General features: G+C 33.4%; 1 protein-coding gene across 1 annotated transcript; it reads right to left on the bottom strand.

Moving 5' to 3' along the window:
* Positions 1 to 21,027, bottom strand: LOC117105252 (myb-related protein B-like). Its single transcript, XM_033246341.1, has 20 exons — positions 20,841 to 21,027; positions 19,304 to 19,424; positions 18,819 to 18,968; positions 17,166 to 17,269; positions 16,758 to 16,886; positions 16,150 to 16,264; positions 15,702 to 15,789; positions 14,033 to 14,165; positions 13,764 to 13,915; positions 13,101 to 13,234; positions 11,797 to 11,925; positions 10,963 to 11,114; positions 10,721 to 10,838; positions 9,735 to 9,842; positions 9,256 to 9,366; positions 8,285 to 8,374; positions 6,633 to 6,770; positions 5,787 to 5,925; positions 4,425 to 4,486; positions 1 to 3,185 (listed from the first exon to the last, which is right to left on the bottom strand). The coding sequence occupies exons 1-20, from the start codon at positions 20,858 to 20,860 to the stop codon at positions 3,069 to 3,071; spliced, it is 2,310 nt and encodes a 769-aa protein (XP_033102232.1). The 5' UTR covers positions 20,861 to 21,027; the 3' UTR covers positions 1 to 3,068.
* Between the last annotated feature and the right edge of the window lie 1,033 nt (positions 21,028 to 22,060).

Genomic DNA, 22,060 nt, shown 5'->3' with positions numbered 1-22,060 from the left:
TATCCTGATGGAATATACATCATATTCCTACAAACTTACAGAAGAGCTTTTATGAAAATAATTACCATACAGAGAAAATTTAAGAAATAAACCAGCCACCTTGATGAGGTAACATGCCAATTACTAGATTCATATTCTATATTTGCACACTTGCAATTTTTCAAATGATGTTAAATATGGAAAATCAATCACTAAATTAATTAACAATGACCCGTGCGACATTATGAAACCAGTGGTAATTCCTGGTAAGAATGAAGAGTTACCAAGTAGAATGAAGTTAAATCAATAAATAAACAAGTATATTGCTAGCAAAATCAATCTATTTATGCTAATACAGGAACTGCTGTATACTACTGGAAAAATGAAAAATTTAATTTGATAAAAATTGAAAAATTACTACATGTAAATTATATAAGATTCCAAGGAAAACCTTCCACGTCAAAACAATTTTTCTGAACTATTAAACTTAATATAATAATCTTTTTTTTTTAAAAGTATTTATAGATACATGAAAAATTGATAACAATCTTTCCCACCTGTCAGAAATTAAACATTCTCACCTTCCTGAGATAGGGACACTAAATTAATATAGCACATCATGTTACCACGCAAACTATCATTACGAATCACTTTAAGAGATACGTGATAAACACAAAAATGGGAGTTTGTGTTGCCCAAGCAGAGGTCAAAGTCTTGAAAGTCAGGGGCCAGCTTTTTTTTGGAAAAAAATATATTCTTTTTATTAAGGAGCTGCACATGCTGGTATGATGTTTAAGCTGCAATTAATTTGATTTGATAACCTAACCATGGATTTTAGTCATGTGGTTACTATTCCACCAACCAAAATGCATGAGGTGGTTTAAATAATGGTTGGCAACGAGCTTGGTGATTAATAAACCCCCAACCCCCCTCTCCCACCAACCAAAAAAAGGTGGGAATGTCTCTGTGCTTAGGAAATACCCTTTTTTGTGCTTAATTAGGTGTATTTTATTTTTTATTTTTAGAGGGAGAGAGAGAGGGAGGCATTTGTACATCGCAACATGCTATGGCTTGCAATGCGCTTTATATAAACAAGCTTGTAAATGCCTGAAAATAAAATTTAAGAATCAAGAGATATCTTACAACTAACCAGAACTGAGAGAATCAAAACCAAAGCATTCAATGCAAGACTAGCCTGCTAGAGATTCACATCTCAAACCAAAAACCTACACAGTACTGTATATACATTTTTGAAACTGAATTCATGCTCAATCAAAACTGATATACATAACAAAAAATTGTGTTTAACCTGCTGTTAATGATCCTTACAAGGTAATCAACTTATTGTACATTTATATACAATTCTTCATCTTCATATGATATAATAACCTGGGAACGGAACGAAAACATCTTTTTTTAACACTGTTTGAAATCCTTGAGGGATATGCTACCTGACAAAGGTAGTTGAGAGTAAGTCAATTTACACAATATTTATGCTTTTTTAATTGTGCAGAGGTTTATACAACACGCTGGTCATTTACCAGAACCTTCACAATCACGGGAGACTGTTTTGACAATCCTTGCATAATATTCTACATAAGGTCACCACTCGCTAGCCTCTCATACACCAGCAAAAAGACAGAACAATGCAGGCAATGTCATTTTACATATTCCCATTCTCTTAAATTACAGTATATGTATTGTGTTAAATCACTTATTGATTATTATTAATATTGGCATAGTAAAGGTATTAATGTCTCATTTTGTTGAATAAATTTGTGTGCTGTCACTAATATCAATGTAACTAGAATTTGTGTTAACTTAAATAATAACAATAATAATAATAATATAATGATTATAATGATTATAATTAGAACTTTAATATAAATATTTACTACAAAATAATAGTAATAAGCTACACAAATTAGGTCATTAAAATTGTCAAGATAAAAATAAATATACATGGCAAAATTTATCACATCAACATATAGAAATACTATTGAATATAAATGATTCTATAATGATACTATTGTCGATGTATATTCCATATTATACCAGACTTTATATACTGTAAAATCAGCTATTTTTACTAAGCTACTGGATTGTTTCCACATCATTCCAAATTGTGTTTATAAGCATAAAAATATTAACACAGACAAAACCTATTTATCTAGGCAAAAATATAGAATATTTTTGTTTGGAAAATATATTATATGTTTGCTGATGAGCAAGGCCGTATATTATAACTAGGTAATAATTTTTTCATGTTTAGTATAAAAAATTCTAGCAATATTATGCGTAAAATATACTATGTGTTATAGCAATTTTTTACTGCTATGATTAACCAGTGTATTACCATATTGTTTGTCAAAATCATCTACTCTCTGGTGTATCACTTCCACCACAGCTTGGCAAGAAAGCAGTGAATATATTATTAATTAAATTTTGCAGATAAACAGAACGGATGCATTTTCTTTTAAGGAAAATGAGAAAGAAAAAAAAAGGAGCAGAAAGAAAAATGAAAATTGACCAATGAGACGTGAATAGAAATACACATTAATTATTGAATATACAATCAGCAAAAACAGAAGTTATCAAGAATAAAGTTTCAATATAAAGACTAAATCTAATTTATTCATTTAATCAAATTTTAAACTGCCCTTTAGGAGTTCACCAATACGTAGGCAATCCTTTACGTATATCAGATCATAAATAATAAATATATTTTACACTTTGTAAATTATCATTATTTTCATTAGATATAGAATTTCCCGTACATAACTAAGAATCAAAGTATAAGAACCCCAACATAGCTGCAACGAAACACAATACAAAGAAAATCTGAACTCTAACAAATGTGGTGAACTCACTAAGTGAGAGAGTGGTGTCTTTAATTCGCACGCACTAAGAATCAAAGCATATAAACCCCAACATAGCTGCAACGAAACACAATACAAAGAAAATCTGAACTCTGACAAATGTGGTGAACTCACTAAGTGAGAGAGTGGTGTCTTTAAATCTCACGCACAAAAAAAAAACACCCCACCCCCCCAAAAAATCTGTGGGTTTGACGTGTGTTCTGCAATGCTTTATAGTTTCAAGGACCTTGGCTTGATACTGCTGAAGAGGTATTTCTTGGCTTGCTGAATGAGGAGGAGTTGATCAGCTGTCTGGCCACAAGCCACAGCCTCCCATGCCCTGTTCAACTGAAAATAATCAATAGAAATTGCAGGAATTTAAAACACACTACCATATACAGTACCTGTATCCGAGCTCGTAACTTGGATTTGGATTTAAAACACAACAAGGATAACCCACAGAAATCTGATAACTTGTTTTCAGTGGGGGACCATCTGGTGGTAAATTGGGCAGTCCACGGGAAGACAATCCCTTCTGCTCTTGCATTTTAGCCCTCAAGTTCAAAGACAAGGAGAGCAGGGAATTAATGAAACTGGAAACCAAGGTTGAGTGAGGATCTTCATGGTTCAGTGCGCACACAAATGTTTACCAGCAATTTAGCCAACTAGGCTAAGCTGCTCTCTATTTAAGTCTCAACAAACAAAAACTCTCCACTTACAGGATGCAAAAAAACTCTATGCTGCTCTATAAATTCTTAATGCGATGTTTGATGCGAAGTGGAATGTTTTGTATTGGACATTTTTGGAGTGCCAATCAGGGCATGTATTGTTATTCAGTAGGCAGGATCAGGAATATGCACATGCCAATGACCCATAAGCTTAAACTGCACACAAAGCCATGTTCGCACTACAATTGCTGTCATGTTGTGGGATGTTAACAACAATATTCAAGGTAAGGGGATTGGTAGAACCGTCAATTGTGAGCAAAATTCCTGTTTTTGCAGAATTTTAACCCAAGGGCCAGCAAGCTACATACATGCTGCTGCTAGTTTTATACTACAGCAAAGTAGAACATATTTTATGAAAAACAATGGGAATATTTGAGAAATAAATTAATGTAAACATTGCTTTAAACAAGCAATGACTAACATTAGAAAAAATTGCTCCCGGAAGCATTAACAATGCCTCTGACACCGGTTGTGCAGTGGCGCACCTTTTTCAGTCCTGAGGATGACCCTTAAGGCTGAATCACGACAAAATGAAGTCTAATAGCCTCACAGACTATTGGTTGTCATCTTAATTAACCACATCAACATACAAGCTTTGAGAAAACATTCATGATTCTTAAAAATGTTCAAATAGATCAAAATGTTGAATCTTCAAAATGACGAATCATCCTTGCCCTTAAAGTGTTTGATGATGCGGCACCATTTTTTGATTAAATGTAGCAGTATGAATGGATCGTCATTAATATTTTGCGCGTCCCTTGTCGCATTTTACATGGAATCTTGTCTGGCGCAGTGTGTGCCCAACTTTAACAGACATTGTTTCTGCTGACTAAAGTAGAATTGCCTACCAGATACTAACCTTAATTGAGGGTTTATAGGGGGTTTCGTTGAACCTCTTCAAGTCTCTCAAGGACTTGTTAGATCTGTATTTACTGATATTGGTCTGTACTGCTGGAACAATAAAGCCCTGGTCAAGGGTAACAGAGAAACTATCGCTGCTGTTCTTGCTTGGTACTTCAGGGGACATGAGAAGTGAGGACTCAGCCAGGATAGACGAGCTCTAAAAACAAAACATTGTAACATTTAGTTAGGTCTTTCACTTGATGTTTGTCATTTAATTTGTTTGCATAACGCATGCTGTACCATTAAAATTCTTCTATACCCTTCCTAGACATAAGTAGAATTTAGAACCGATATACTGTATATGAAAAGTAAAATACCACAAAAATAAAAAATAACTACAGTATAACAAAATATAATATAATTTCTAAGAATAAATATGGCATAAATTGAACTTATTAAATTATCTCAATGTACCACAATAACATATTGCTATCTATTCCCATCATTGCCTATTCTTGGAATAATTAAGTCTGTTTGATAAATCAGCGAGGATTGATATTCAACTAGAGATGATAATTTGAGACTAGTATGAAAATGCTAAACACATTATCAATTGTTTTTACTTGATTACCTTACCTGCAACAATAGATGATGCAACATTAGTTATTATATTACACAAACTGCTAGTAGTATATGTGGGATACCTAGATAAACTAATAATTGACAATATTCCCATGCCTAAAACACAACAGAATTTTTTGTCCCATTGGAAATCTATGATATAACCATGTCAACATCATCATTCCCTTTTCACTATGTGGCCAAGTACTAGGGAAGGGGGGAACATTGGCAACTGGCTGTTTATCTGGGTTTGCAATAAAAAAGAAAATGTGGTAAGTACAGTAGAACCTCGATTTTACGTACGGTACGGGACCAGAGGGCGTACGTAAATCGGGGGATTCGTAAAATAGAGGTTGGGTTAAATTTGTGGTAACCTTTGACCTAATACGTACGTAACGCTCAATAAACGTATGTACGAACAAACGATGATACCTAGGCTAGACCTAGCCTCTAGGCCTACGAATAAAGCCATGTGTTTAGTGTTCTTATTCATCACTTTACGATGTCATAATAAAGTGTTCAAATAAAAACCATGTGTCTAGTATATTAATTCATCACTTTATATCTTTTATTTAACTAAAATAAAGAACATGAAAATATTGTAAGATTACCTATACGACAAAGGTATAACTTGGGAATACCGTGCAGCCCACATGGGTTTAGTTTGTCTCAACAGGCCCAGACAACACCACATCTCTGTTGTTTAGAATAGGCATAAAGGGGAATTCCCAAGTTATACCTTTGTCGTATTTGTTAGATCTGTATTTACTGATATTGGTCTGTACTGCTGGAACAATAAAGCCCTGGTCAAGGGTAACAGAGAAACTATCGCTGCTGTTCTTGCTTGGTACTTCAGGGGACATGAGAAGTGAGGACTCAGCCAGGATAGACGAGCTCTAAAAACAAAACATTGTAACATTTAGTTAGGTCTTTCACTTGATGTTTGTCATTTAATTTGTTTGCATAACGCATGCTGTACCATTAAAATTCTTCTATACCCTTCCTAGACATAAGTAGAATTTAGAACCGATATACTGTATATGAAAAGTAAAATACCACAAAAATAAAAAATAACTACAGTATAACAAAATATAATATAATTTCTAAGAATAAATATGGCATAAATTGAACTTATTAAATTATCTCAATGTACCACAATAACATATTGCTATCTATTCCCATCATTGCCTATTCTTGGAATAATTAAGTCTGTTTGATAAATCAGCGAGGATTGATATTCAACTAGAGATGATAATTTGAGACTAGTATGAAAATGCTAAACATATTATCAATTGTTTTTACTTGATTACCTTACCTGCAACAATAGATGATGCAACATTAGTTATTATATTACACAAACTGCTAGTAGTATATGTTGGATACCTAGATAAACTAATAATTGACAATATTCCCATGCCTAAAACACAACAGAATTTTTTGTCCCATTGGAAATCTATGATAAAACCATGTCAACATCCTCATTCCCTTTTCACTATGTGGCCAAGTACTAGGGAAGGAGGGAACATTGGCAACTGGCTGTTTATCTGGGTTTGCAATAAAAAAGAAAATGTGATAAGTAAATCATCTTTGAATGTGGACTCACCTGCGAATCCATTTGGTCAAAATCAGGTGTATTATATGGTACAGCACCAAAGTTTGTGTTAGTAATGGGTGGTAGTAAATGACTCAGCGGTGCTGGTTCAGAGCCAAAATGCTCCAGTGACGGGAAACTATAACTACCCTAAGAACAACACACACACAAACATAGATGTGAAGTGTTAGTTGGTGAAAAAAGACAATACAGGTTAAAGAGTCTCTCTAACAAGTTGACTTACAAGTCATGCATAAATTAAATATTGGGCTACATGACATATATTACAGCCAATCAATGACAGAAATCAAAGGATTTTTATATTTAAATGTTAGTGTGGCTGTACACTATATTAGAGCCAGTTAGAGATGGACATCACAGGATGTTTAAATTTTTATGTTACTATGGCTACACACTGTTTGGTATTACGTCCAATTAGATATGCAGAAGATATGGAGAGCCAAGGATGTGCCCGCACAGTTCATCATGACAGCCTATCAACGAGACAAACCACATGTTGCGTTATATTTTGATGTCAATGCTACTGTGCAGTTGATCGCAACCAATCGTGTGTACAGAAAGCACAGGATAGTTAAGTTTTTAACAGGATTTATTTGGGTGCGATATTGGCATAAGAGAGCCACTTAAAAAAAAAAAAAAATTATGTTAAATAAATAACGTCTGTGGTAAAATATTGAAAATCCATAAATTTTTACTTTCCATAAAAAACAATCCATAAATATTTACTTTCAAATAACCACAAATATTTTGAATTGTGTTTCAATAACACAATTAATTTTCACTGACTTAGACATACAATAAAATTTACTACCAGTGAAGTTAAGAGTCTATTAAAAAGAATAAAGCAAAAGTATTATTTTATAGTCATTAAATGGGAAAACAATTTTATTCCATTTTAATTTTCTATTGAAAGTTAATATTTAAATATAAAAAGAAATATTGAAATTTATTTTTGAAATTGTTTAGCTCATTGCAGTCAATACTGGTAAATCAAACGGTACATATACAATAAGGTTGTAATTGTGTATGTAATATTTTCAATAATAACCTGTGCATTAATAATCAAGTGTTAAGGTATCATATCAAAATTAGCAGGAAAGACATGTTAATGTGATGAAAGTTAATAATTTATAAACAATTCTAACTACCATGATGGATTCAATAATCCAACTTATTAGCATCATAAACACTTATCCAGCGATGAAATTCATTATGTAATATGAGAAGAGATAAATTTCTAAATTTATAACAGTTAATATTAATAAAAAGCTTTGGATGCTTGCAGCTGATAAGAAACCAAAGCAGCAAGAACCCTTCAAGTGATGATTGTGCAAATGAAATTTTTGTGTAAACTGAAAAACAGCTAAAAAAATAAATAAAAACAGCTTACAGATATTTTCCCCTTTTTTTCTAACTTATTAATTAGTCATTTTGTGTTTTTAAACATAAAATTGAATTAGCTGTTCTGGCGCCCTCTATTATACCATAGGGAAAAATTAGAAATAATGTAATAATAAAGTGAAATTAATGTGTTTTAGGTGCACGATGAATTGTTAGAAAGTTCATGAAAAGCAATCACACCACTCATGCTCTGGAATAAAAAAAAAATGATTTTGGATGTTTCATGAAATTTTTTTATTTACCATATTTGTATCATCAGATAAAAGGGTTGAAGAATCACGGAAAAGCTGACGAATGATCGCATTACTATCAGAATTAGGAAACTGTGAGGACTGGAGATAGAAATGCAAGGTACATTAAGAGACAGATGTGTAAATATGGTTTAACATGTAGTTGGCTTATTATTATCACCAACACTGTACCTAAATTTTTAAAAGTATTTTGTAGCTGGTAATGTTGACACATTGTTGAGCTTACAAAAAACAATAAAAATCCTTAAAACATAAAGAGAAGCAATAATACAAGCATGTATAATGGATATATTAAATTAATATAGATTTTAAATAATAAAATAAATTCATTTTTCCTTCTTCTATATCCAACTACAAGCAAAGTAATCCTCGTTTATTAGGCTAGGCTTAGGAAGACCGGTTGTTTTCATCCATAAGAAAAACAATCCTGGAGATTTTAACTAAGATTAGAAAGCACCTTACCCAACATGTGCTCCATTCCATTAATAAATAGAATAAATCAATGTTAATCATGTGAACTTTCCATAAAAATCTATACATTTTAAATATATTTGATATCTAGTATTGTATGAAACACATGCAAATTAATATAACACAATTAGTGATAACTAAAAAAACATAAAAAGAAAACAAAACATTGGTATCCAATAACGACTTAACACAAAATAAACATAGAAATCGTGAAATAAACAAAACTTACCTTTAAATAGAAATACAGTAGCTTACTTTCACCAAGCTACACCCCCTCCTGAATCCTGTTTCCATCCTCATTACCACCATCACCCTCATCATCAATGTCAATGTCATCATCATCACCACCACATTAAACCACATCATAATCATTTTCATTATCATCATTATAATCACTACCATTGTTGTCCTTGTTATTTCTTAAGGTCTACCTGCTTTCCTACTGGCATTACTATTTAAAAATATTAGAAACAATAGCATATACAACATACAGGCGTTTCTGCAGTGCCAGGCATAGAGAAGAAGTAGTCATCTGTGTTTTTCTTTTCATCCGCCCACTGGCTGCTTAGAGTTTTCCTCACTGTCTTTACAGGAGTGTCAATCTGAAAAAAAGAAAGCAAATATATTAACAATCTAGCTACAAACAGGCAATTTTTTTTTGGGTAAAAATCTATTTACAAGTTTGTGAAATTAGTTCTGAGAGCTCTGTTTAAAATACTTTTCATGTATTTTTCTAATATTGATTTTAATATATTGATTATTACAAATTTTGTTCTTTTTTATAAATGTTCTTTTTTTGTTGTATAGCATTACATTTGTAATTTTCTATATTGTATATTCTGTATATGTTTTTGTAATGTGACTGAATAGTAAATTGGTACTTTTATTCATTTCTTTGGGCTGATATTGTATGAATGATGAATAAATATATATATAGTAATAATTATCCAACATAAAAATATTTTCTCACCTGTGTCTGCTTTCGTTTAAAAGAAGACATTGCTTTAAATCCGGACAATTCTTCATCTTTCTTAATGATTTCTGATATATCTTCTACAAGATTGTCTGGTGTCAGAGGCTGTGGAAGATAAGATAGCTTTGTTATTGATTTAAAATTGGCATAAAATTTAGTTACCACACAACAAACTTTAGTTACCACACAACAAACTTTAGTTACCACACAACAAACTTTAGTTACCACACAACAAACTTTAGTTACCACACAACAAACTTTATGTTTTATGAATGGAATAATATACTGCTGTTATGTTGTGGCATTATTTGATTAGAGATCATTACTTCATTAGTAGGATAAAACATTATTATATTTCCAATTAACCACTAAATATAAAAATACTGTATATACAGTAGAACATATATAACAAAATAATAGCAAGTTAGGTACATTGATTTGAATTTGAATAGTGCAAATTTGGCACAAGAATGAGTTATCTTTGCAGTGTTTTCCTTAAGCTGATTTAGCCATCAATTTTACTGGTAAATATAACTGGCCAACCATAGGAAAAGTTTTTTTTTTTTTTTGGGTAAAATTAAAAGTACTGATTAGGTCTAGGTAGCCTAGTCTGGCCTTCTTTCAACAAATGAGCATCATTCCTGTCTATGCCTACGCTATGACTGTACATGTTGTTTTTTTCAAGTCATAAAACCCTACTCAAAAGGGGTAACGACTCACACTGCCTGCATAGTCCGAATTTATATTAACAAATCTATAAGTAAAAAATGTAACAATTGAGAGAACACTGCTATGAATTGCGGGCTACACTGGTAGTATTTTTTATAGTTTGCAATTTCATCGAAGAATTGTAGAAAGGAGAAATAAATTGTCTGCAACATCTTTTTCAAATCAAGGTAACAACTGAAATAGTCTTACAAAACATCATAGCTACTCCACTTAGTTATGACATATAAAATGTGAATAAAATTACTATAACTAACCAGCTTGCGAATAGGTCCACTTTTCTTTTCCAAGGCTGCAAGGGCATCCTTTAGGGGTGTTGGAGTTCTTGGAGTCTCTAACAAAGCCCTGCGAATTTTAGGTGTCCTGAAGAACCCACTAAAAAAGAATAGTTAAATTACTTTACATTAGAACTAAATATTACAATTGGTGTACTGTTCAGCTGATCTTAAAACAAATTGTATGATTATTTTAATTCTGAATTTATCAAGTATTTACTTACTCTGGGAAGTTTTCCTTGTCACTTGGTGTCTGTGTCAAAAACTGAGGTGTACTCAACACACTTGTACTTGGCTCTATCTTGGAGATGGGAGTTGATGTCAGCTGTTGTTTAACAGGTGTTATTCCTATTATTGGACTATGTAAGTTGAAGAACTGTGAAAAGAAGAAAAGACAAATCAAACAATAATAAATGCTATTTAGGTTGAAATTACAGCAAAATTTACACACCCCCAGCAGTGATTTATGGAAGTATATGAATGAAATACTACCAGGATAAACCAATAAACGAACCTAGCTGTTAAACATAATAGAATAACAATGAAATTGCGCATCTCACACGCAGCAGTGGCTCCAGATATTTGCTGACAAAGGCTCTGTCATGTCCGACAACGGGGTCAGAAACCAAGGGGTCGACTAGAGCCTCGATAAGGGTCCCAGGATAAAAATTCCTGGTAGGGTTCATGGGGTGAGAGGGGATGGGAAGTGCTGGGATCTGTGGAGGATCAGTGATTTTATCCCTGAGCAGTCCCCCAGGATAAACAATAAAAGAAAAGAAAGAAAAGACAGGGAACTATCTCACTCATAGATTAACAGCATGTCTGATTTATTTGAATACCTGAACAAATACCTCCTTCCAAAAAGGAAACTTGGCATTTATCTGTTTACAACATAGACAACATTCCCAAAGGCAGTCTCAACACAGTGAAAGCTCCTTTCATTTTTTATTATATAATATTTGGTACAATAATAAAAGACTGATTGATTAGATCTGCAACAAACACTTAAAAATAGATTTGAATGGAAACTCAAGTTGTTAAGCCTAGTTTTAGATTACCTGTGATGGTGAGAACGTCAATGGTTTTATAGGTGTTGTCTTGGGTGTGCTGGTGTCTTTACAGCGTTGTTTAATATCTGGTGTCTTCAAGAGAGATGAATTACTGCTCCTTGAACTTCTATCCAAATGCTTTTACATGTAGTTAAGAAACATATTTATCTAGCGCATAAAAGCAATACAACATGTGACCTGCTACGACGGTTGGGCTGTAAAGTCGCACCGTCGTGTAATGAGAAAAATGCCTATTAAGCTGGAATAGGTCGAAATACGTGTATTTTTTGGAAAATGAGTTTTTGGTAGAATAATAAAGTAATACCTTTGATTTCACTATTTACTAAGTTTGGACCTAATATTCCTACTATAAAGCACAAAATACTGTCACATCCCCTACCCCCATTCTCAACATCTACAAGTATTTCCTCATATTCCTTGGTTGTAAATATCATTCTAGGGTTTTCTAAGAGGACAGCTATAGTTCAAAAAACCACATGAGACAATAATATCCATTTTGTATAGTTATAATATGACGCCATTTTAAAATGGCTGCCATTCCCCTCCCCCGGGGGGTACAACTTTGAAATATTTGGTACTTGTTCCTCTACCTTTGCACAACGTCTGTGCAAAATTTGGTTTTGGTAGGCCTACAAGAAGTACTGGTTGCTAAGGTATATTATTGGTATACACTTGCAATATCCTTCAAATTTAAGTATGGTTAATTTCATTAGCCTTTTTCTCAAAACTTCAAATTTTTATTTCTGGAAGTTAGTAACTATTCAAATGGCCGTAGAATTGCTTCTAGATTTCCGATTGAAATGGTTTAATCACCATTTTAAATCTCGTAATGTGTTCTATAAGACTATAGCAATATCTAATTTTTGACTAGGTACGAGTTTACAGCCATTTCGTGGTAGCAGGTCACATATGTAACTTTGCATCATCACCACCTTTCATATTGTGTTCATCATTATCATCATCATCATTGTTTTGATATGTTTTACAACTGATACAATAAAAAGGGTGTTTGACAAAAAACTCCGGAATGGTTAATGACCATTCCGGATTTTTGAATATTCAAACACTGGGGAAAAATGTTGAAAAAAGGGTGATTAAGCCCCGTTCTCCCAGTTTTTAAATATTAAAAAATCTATTTAACAGTACCCAAGTTTTTTTTTTCAAAGATCCTTCTTGTGTTAGAAAAATCAGTTTTACAACATATCAATTTTTTGTTTATCCTCAGGAGCCTGGTATTAATTAACTTTACTAAGACTTCAAAACAGGATTAATGCATGAAATCTAAAGGATACAGATCGCTTTCTTTTTTTCCTTAGGATGGTAGGTGGTGTGCTATACTTGGATGTCACTGGTGAGGTGATTGGTATCAGACGTCCAGAAGTGTCCTTAGACAAGTTTGCTATGGCATGTCCGTCAAATCGATAACCTACAATAAATACATGCAAGATTGTATATAGTACCACAGTCGTGTCGTCACGACGCTAGGTGGCGCTCTCTGTTGTCAACGGATGCTAGTTACCGTTCATTATGCCTGAATGACTTCATAGGCTTTCTGGAATAGTCATTTTAAAATCTAATATTTTACCATCAACATGTACTAAAAACACAAAAGCTTGCATTATATTAGTTATCGAACACACATTTAATCATCAATTAAAATTTACAAAGAAAAAGATGGGGGTCAATGGTTTGTCTGATAGGAACCTAGTAGTATCACGTGGTATCATGACGTAACACTGTAGTACTCTATAATCAACAGAGCTTGGATGTGGTGCTTGCCTTACATTACAATCCTAAAGTCCTGGGTTTAAATTTTTTTTTTTAACAAAGTTTTTTATTCACAACTTAAAATATCTTTATCCATCTCGAAATTGGCAAATTGTTTATTTGCTCTTGAATGCAAAATAAATAAAATTAAATATAAATAAATTTAGAATGGTAAAATTGTAATTTACCTGTGGCACCTTTTTGATGAAGCTTGGTCAGTTTTATTGGAGTTACTCCACGTGTTTCCTCACCCAGAAGGTTAAGCATTTCAAACGTGCTAAGATCATCCAATCGAGGGTCTTGTTCCAAGAAGTTTGTATCGGCGATTTCTGGTATATCTCTGCATGGCAAAAAATACAATACAGTTTTCAACTAAATGACTATCAGTAAAGAAAAAAGAATTTGAATGTATATAACAAATTTCAATTATTGATACAATAAGTTTTTGTTACAATACCTAAAGGGTGAAATGGTGTCCTCATTGTCCATCACAATCCAACGCATGGGACTCTCTTGTACATTCATCATGCCTGACAGCTGGCTAGATGTCGAGGGCATTGTGCCTCGTCTCATGTTTGTTTGAAGAATGCCTACAAGGTAATGCATAAAAATATTTCCATCCTATGTATTTTCCATTCAGGTTTATATGAATGTAATAGAGTTGAACTTGCCTAAGTTGAATCCAAAATGATATTAAAAAATTTTTCGACTTAAAATTCGACTTACAGATTGTTAATTAATGGAAAACACAACAATTTGGCATGTAAAATAAGTTTGACTTAGAAATTATTTGAGTTAGGCAAAGTCGAATTAGGCAAGTTTAACTGTATCTCATTTTCTATTCAGGAGATTCAGATGAACATATAAAGACAATTGTAAAGAATCGAAGGTGGATAGTTTTGCACCATAGTTCAAAACTTTATGTAAAGTACTTAGAGGGAACTGCAATCTGCAAGGTGCAATATATATAGGACACAGTACAACATCCATTTTACGTACCCCTTGGTACCAAGGGGTGTTCGTAAGCTAGATGGGTGTCAGTTTCCTAGGCCTAGCTATCCTCTGCCATTAAGCGCCGATAGGCTGACGGCGGACAGGCCTAGCATGATCCGACAGTGCAGCAGCGTGGTCTACCGCGTTAGAGCCTAGCTGAACTGACCTTCGATAAAAACCAAATTATTATAATCGCTGGCATTCTTCCACTTAACAAAATGTTTTAACTCTTATTCAAACATCTGTATGTTTTATGGACCTTTCTATCATGTTCTTTCTAGTTTTTAGATTGCAGAATTGTGTTGTTTACACGCATTTCGAGATCATCTAGCATTCATGATGTCAATAAGTTGTTGACCCCAACACTCTTGTTTATTTCGTCATCGTAAACATGTGTGCTCAATCCGACGTCACTTGTGTTGGTAGTTCGTTGTTCTGGTTATATATTATTACATTAATATAGTGATTATTATAGAAGAAAAGAAAGAAAAGATTGAACTATTTTACAACAAACTTGATTTTATTAAGAAAATTATACATTATCACTTTGTAAAACGTTGACAATTGGACTTTTTTTAATGGTATTATTTGGCTGATGATGTCATCAGGAGCAAAGACCATTCGTAAAATGGACATTTTACTGTATTATTATAATTATTCTAAATGATCTGTATTGTACTTCAGGTAAATAGGCTTGCAATGTCTCATTTTTTAAAAATTAATCCAAGAACAAGGTTTTTAAAAAAACAAAACCAAACCAAAATAGGAAGTAGGATAGGATTGAGCAAATTTTCTATCAGAAATGTCAGATAGGCATAAACAGAAAATAGGATTCAAAGAATGGAGTGTTTTAAGTCATCAGTACTCAACACTTCTAGAGACATGGTTGTAAGACATTGAATGAAGATCCCAGAGATCAGCTTATCAATCTTAGAGTCTAATAAAGACACTTTGTTTTGAAACATAAAAGCAGCTAGTTAATCACATATTTAATCCCCAAGCTAAATAAAGAGACTTGGCCAATGAAGATCAATACAATAGAGCATAATACATACTGCAGAGTGTTATCCACAGAGCATGTAATAAAAACCAAGTTTGGTGACTTGGGTAAATTTAGTATGAAATATACTTACTTCTCAGACTGCTTCCCTCTTGGCTTTGCTGAGCACTTGATATGCCTGCATTGCTGCTGCTTAGATACACTGGGTATACAGAAGAGGCCTTTAAACAGACAAATACAAAAAAAATATTATTCATTTGTTTGGTATGATAAACAGTAAAGAAGATTAATTACAGGATGACTAGGGGGGAAAAACATGTTCGGAAGTTGGAATCCCACTTTCACCAGATGGGCGTGAATAAATGATCTTCAAAAAGAGAGAAATTGCATGTTTAACTAATTAAATCATTGTAAAGACTTGCACTAAAAAAAATTTAAAATATCAATACTGCTGAATATCTTATAAATTATGAAAATCATTATTACTAATACAAAATAATTATTCATAAATTATACATTACACACAACAAACTGTAATTTCAGAGTTTGTTTTAACTTATTCAAGATAGGAACTTAGTTACCTGTCCGTATCTGTAGCCACAGGCTAACTGGTTGCTAGGAGAGTATGGGTTGCTTTTACTTTCTGCTTTTCGTTTCATTGTTGAATTCCAATGGTTTTTTATTGCATTATCCGTTCTGAAAGGCATAAATAAACAAGACACAAATGAAAAATTATTCAGTCATAGGTAAATGAATCATTAAATATTTAATTAGGAGAAAAGTAGAAAATGGGTTTTTGTCTCTGATATGTTGTATTTTCGGTACTTTCCACAGGCCCCAGGGCCGCCAAAAGTGGCCCAGGAACTGCCAGGCCCCCTAACAGCGAGGTATAGGGTTGCCTAAGAACCCAAGTGGGGTTGAGTGTCAGGAAGTGGGGTCTAGAAACAAATTTATAGAAGTAAGTAATTAAATAATTATAGAAAAGTTGTACAAACCGGATTTTTTTTTTTACCATGCTTTTTATCTGCTTGTTTTCCCTGAAGTGGCACGCTCACTACAAGGGTGAAGTCCCTAAAGCTTTTTAGGTGTTTATGTGCCAATGTAAACAATTAATCATCCAAGTGATGTTTCCACATAGAAAAGGGTGAATAAATATGATGTACCTCAATGCCAATAAAATGTCATTTACCTTCCCGGAAGCAATTTGGCAATCTCCGCCCATTTGTTACCGAGACGCTTATGTGCCTCGTAGATGATTCGGTCCTCTTCAACAGTCCATGCTGATTTCTTGATATTTGGATTGAGATGGTTGTGCCATCTGAAACAATGTAAAATTGTGTTGAATCTACTGTATTTAGATTAAATACTTTGTACAGTATTAACAATATGCAAATTTGGTACATCTATAAACAATATTAATTGGAATAAGCTCAGTAGTATATTGTTATTACTTCAAATACACACTAGCATTGGCAATATTTGTAAACATCAGGCCTACTTATATTTAAAATTAAGAAATCAATACCTACCATATAATGCACATGCAAATGTTACAATAGAAACTAATTAACTCAAATGTATCAATGTATTAACCTACCGTTCTCTACACTGCTTTCCAGTACGTCCAGTAAGGTATTTTGAGATAAGAGACCATCGCTTTGGGCCATATTCTTTCACCAATCTAACGACCAAATCATCCTCCTGATGCAAGTAATCAAGTATTGTTAACAGGGTAATGCCACAGCATTGATGTGTTTGATATGAGCATGTATATTTGTGGAATCAATGTTATCTCATTGTCTGACAGATGCACTCCAAGGCCTAGCTTCTTTACAGTACCTGGTAGTTTCAGCTTAACTTTAAACCTAGTCTTGCCCAAACCGACACACTGCTATGCCTAGCTATCGTACCTGACTTCCGACTAGTTTCAGAATTCTAATGAGAATAAGTCAACATGTTGGTTTGTAAGGCAAACACATATTCCTTGCCCGTTCTGATAAGTCATCTGTGGAGTTTGACACTCTGGAAATGTCCATTAACATTCAAGACTAAATTATCAATGCTTTAATAGAATGCGAGAAGGTATTGCTGGATTGAAATACCTCTAAACCTAGCTTTCTTGACAGATTCAATCAAGATTTACATATGCTTAGAATTTTATGAAATTAGCATATGTGGTGATGTAACCAATGCTAAATCTTGGTTGCTTAAGACACTAGATTATGGCTAGAGTTCTTACTTGAAAAATTCTATCTCATAATTCTAAGGGTGACATGTGTGGGGGTAAAATCAATGCCCTCTATTTCTTCAGAATCTTCTAAGCCTAACCTTTTTAACCTGATGTACAACTAACTAATTATACATAAGGCAGAAATTTAGTTTGATCTTACTTTTGTCCTCATTGTCATCTCATGTCCAATAAATTTATTTATTCTGAAAATATCCTCACCTACACCTACATCCTCACTACAAAGTAGCAGCAATCCTATCTGCTGTTACCCTATGTCTATTATTACCCATTATTTCAGTCTTTCCCTGTAATTATTCATACTTTTTCTTCTTTTTTCTTATGTCAGTTTACATTATCCTACCTCATTCTACTGTAACTTGGTTCACATCACCCCAATCTCCCTGGCGATAAACTATGACATTTGCACCATTCCTTCAAAGTCAAACTGTACATGCTTAATATTTTCAAGATGGCATACTATATGCACATGTCTTTTCAAATCCACATCAAATCTGCATTTTTAGGTTTTATATCATCAAAATCGAACTCATAATTGCTTACCTATTCTAGTAGTGCTGGCTACCCTTCAGTTCTCAACAAGCTCTTCCTTCTACTATAGTTTAATCCTATCTTAAATGTAACCTAGCTTTCCTGCCTACCTCTCTCTACACTGTTTTCCTACCCTTCCTGGTAAATATTCAGCTATGAATGACCAACGTCGTGGTCCATATACGCCAACTAGGTGAACTATCGCGTCATCTTCCTAAATTAGAATATCATAAAATGGTAATAATGGAGTTTGTGGGCAAATGTTTATATTCAGCAAAAAAAATTTATCAACAGAAATCAATAGTTATAATCAATTACTTATAAAATAAACATGCAGGAAAAATTTTAAACAACATAAAACAGTTAATAAAACAGAAGCTCTATTACAAATTATCCACTCTGCGGTGTTGAGAATGGTAATCAAATACATTTTACTTAAAATCATTTATCAGATTAAAATAAAACACTAACTTCTTTTGTCCAAGGCCCTTTGACCAGGTCAGGGTTCAGGACTTTCTGCCATCGTTGGATACACTGTAACTCATTTCGATCAACATAACTAGCAATCACTTTCCAATCATTGCAACCATGATATTCTACAGCATTTCTTAGCTTATCATCCTTTAAAAAAAGTATGAACAAGGTGGGGTCAATTTATTGAAACAACAAGCAATAAGGAAAGAAAAGAGACAATTGGTAATGGGAGCCACATGACATACAGTAGTGCAAATCATTAACAGAGCTAGGATGCTCATTAGGCTTCTTTAACGAGTTAGCTTTTCTCAGTTGGAATGCAAGTGAACTCTTCCAAATCGCTTATAAATTGAATTTTGGAATACTGTTATTGTCAGAATGGTTTGGTATGTTAAACAAACAAAAACATATGTCTGAATCTTGTGCTTTGGCCACATTTATAAATGTTGTTTAAATCATCTTATTAATAACTGTCTGTTCACCTCTTCCTTTGTCCATTTACCCCGACTTGCAAACCTTCGTGACCCTTGGAATAGGCCCTGACTGCAATCTTGGTCACTGTAGTCCCCATAATCATCACTAGAATCGCTATCATAACCACAACTATGAGAAAAACAATTTTATTAATATTGAATTATAATAAATAATTTTAATGATAATGATGTAAAGAAAGTGATGCATTTTGTAGGGTGATAATGCAGCCATTCGCTGTATAGATAAGCAGTAAACGACTGGTAGGATACATGTATGTGGAGAAAATACTGTAATAACCCAAACGGCCATCCGTTGGATGCACAGATAGAAATTGGTTATTCTCCTAGTCAGCTCTTTATGATAATCACAAACTGTCAGCCATGACAAAATGCACCAAACAAAAACAATCGTATGATACATCTTAAACTTGTCAAATCCATAAGCAATCTGTTTATTTACCCCATTTACTGAAGTCAGTGCCACTAAATATGAATTTAACTTTCATCTACCCTCCTGTTGGCTTGGTGGACAACCGATATCTAATTTTGTATGCACCCATCAGCTGGGTGGATAACAGATCCCTACTTTGTTGGTTGTTACTAAATACCCAGATGTTGGTAGCAAAAGGCTAGGCCTACTGCACTTAAAAATGTTCTTTAAATTTATAACTTTTTTTAAGTGCAGTAGGCCTAGTCTTTTAAGATTAGAGCGCATAGAAAAAATTATTAGATATTACTCTATAAAAAGTGATGAGGGTGGGCAGTTTTTATTTTTTTTATGGGAACAATAGAATTTTGCTTTTTTTTTTGTGATGAGGGACTGTCTTTATTTGGCAAGAATATTGTAAATATTATATAAAACTGCTGTAATGTTATTGTTTTTTTAAAGAAAATATATTTCCAGTCACGAAATTGCATTGTTTTTTTAGACTGTTGAAATAAATGATGAGGCAAAAAAAAATTGTTTTTATTCCTGTATCAATATATCACAAATTTCTGACATGGGCGGGCGTGATAATTTAACATTTTTTCTATGTGCCCTTATGCCTAGATTTACATCATGCTAGACTTCCTTAGCCTGGTGGTACACTACTTAATATGGCTATAAATGAGCACTGTCACGTCTGGTTTATATATACAGTGCTCCTCAACTCTACAGGTACATAGGAATTCAGTCTTCCTTCCTAAAAAACACATAGGCCTAGGCGCCAAGCTAGGCTAAGTATGCATAGGCTAAATCAACACGTATCGATTGTAAAAATGTTACGAAATATTTGATCATCGCAGTTATTTAATAAGGCGTATTCTTTGGTTGAACATTTAAAGCTTCATATTTAAAAATTAATATAATACAATAATAGTTCATATTGACGATGTTCAGTTACTAGGTTAGCCGAAATAATGTGAATTAGGCCTGCCTAGGTACGCCTTTGCATAACATTATCTGCACTCGTGTCCAGGCTTGGCATCATTGTGACTGAGTGAGTGAGTGCTTTGTTTGTGAGGGGTAATCTTTCGTCGTAAGCAACAAACCTAAAAAACTCACCTAAATCTTGACTGAGACATTTCTATGCATTCAATTTCCTATCACAGCTAATACCTGCCTTGTTCCCATTTGTTATTAAACAAATAAATACGTTAAAACACTAAAATATAGGGTTTATTATTGTACAAATTGACATCAATATCACAGCCATCACTCATTCATTAGGCGCATAGCGAATTCGGCGCGCTGTTTCCTGATTGGTCAATCAATAACTTTGACCTAAATTAACCAGCTGATTGATACGTTGCCAGGATAACAACTCGAGTTATCCCAATAGAAGAAATCAGTAGAATAATTTTCTTTATATTTATTGATTCAGACCTTTTTATTTTTTGAATTACATACTGTTTTATTAATTTCTGTATAGCTTCTGGGATTGTGGATTTGATGGACTGTAATGATTTAATGTGAGGGCCCCATGACCACTGTTTTGGGTCACCTTCATTAAATAAAGTTGAATAAGAAAATAAAAAATGAAATTTATAGGCTTAAATATAGCAAAATATGTAAATATTTATTGGTTTACAATTAAAATTAACATTAATGTTTGTTTTGCTTTATACTTTGTATGTTAATGGTGACAATAGTAATGATAATTATAACCTGAGTCCTTAATAATAACTACAAAACAACACCAATAAATTATAATATTAATACTGTATTTAGTTATAGAATCCAAAAAAAATAAGCCTCCCCAAGGGAAAAGGCTGCATCCCCTAGCACCCCACCCCCACATAGCACCACCACTGATGAACCCTCATTGTATGACATCACTAAAAATATTAATTTATTGATGATATTGAATATTGAATATTGTTGTCTAAAAGCACAATTTTGAACCAGTCTAAGCCAAATAATGCTCTCCCCATGAACCCTGCCATAGGGATATTATTCTAGGGTCCTTATGAAGGTCTAGGCAACCCATTGGTTCGGACTCCACTGTTGGATGACTTGGATCCTGTTGAAATTTCTGGAGCCACCACTGGCCCAGCAAAGTAGACTGAATAGTGCTGGCAATCTCTAAACGATACAATAGTAAACCATATTGCAGTTGTTTGATCCATATCATCCAAGCATAAAATTGCAACACTGTCGCTATCTACAGAATTTCTCTGCAATCAATACACTGCGTACCAATCAGCATCGACAAATTTGTCAGCTATAGCATGTAGCGATTTTATGGAAAACAAGCATTATATACCGTATATATTTAAATAAAT

This window comes from Anneissia japonica, unplaced genomic scaffold (genome assembly GCF_011630105.1).
Source record: "Anneissia japonica isolate Jap-2015-1 unplaced genomic scaffold, ASM1163010v1 scaffold287726_len2788222_cov184, whole genome shotgun sequence".
NCBI lineage: Eukaryota > Metazoa > Echinodermata > Crinoidea > Comatulida > Comatulidae > Anneissia > Anneissia japonica.
The sequence above is the reverse complement of the archived record's forward strand: the minus strand, read 5'-3'. Positions and strand labels throughout refer to the sequence as shown.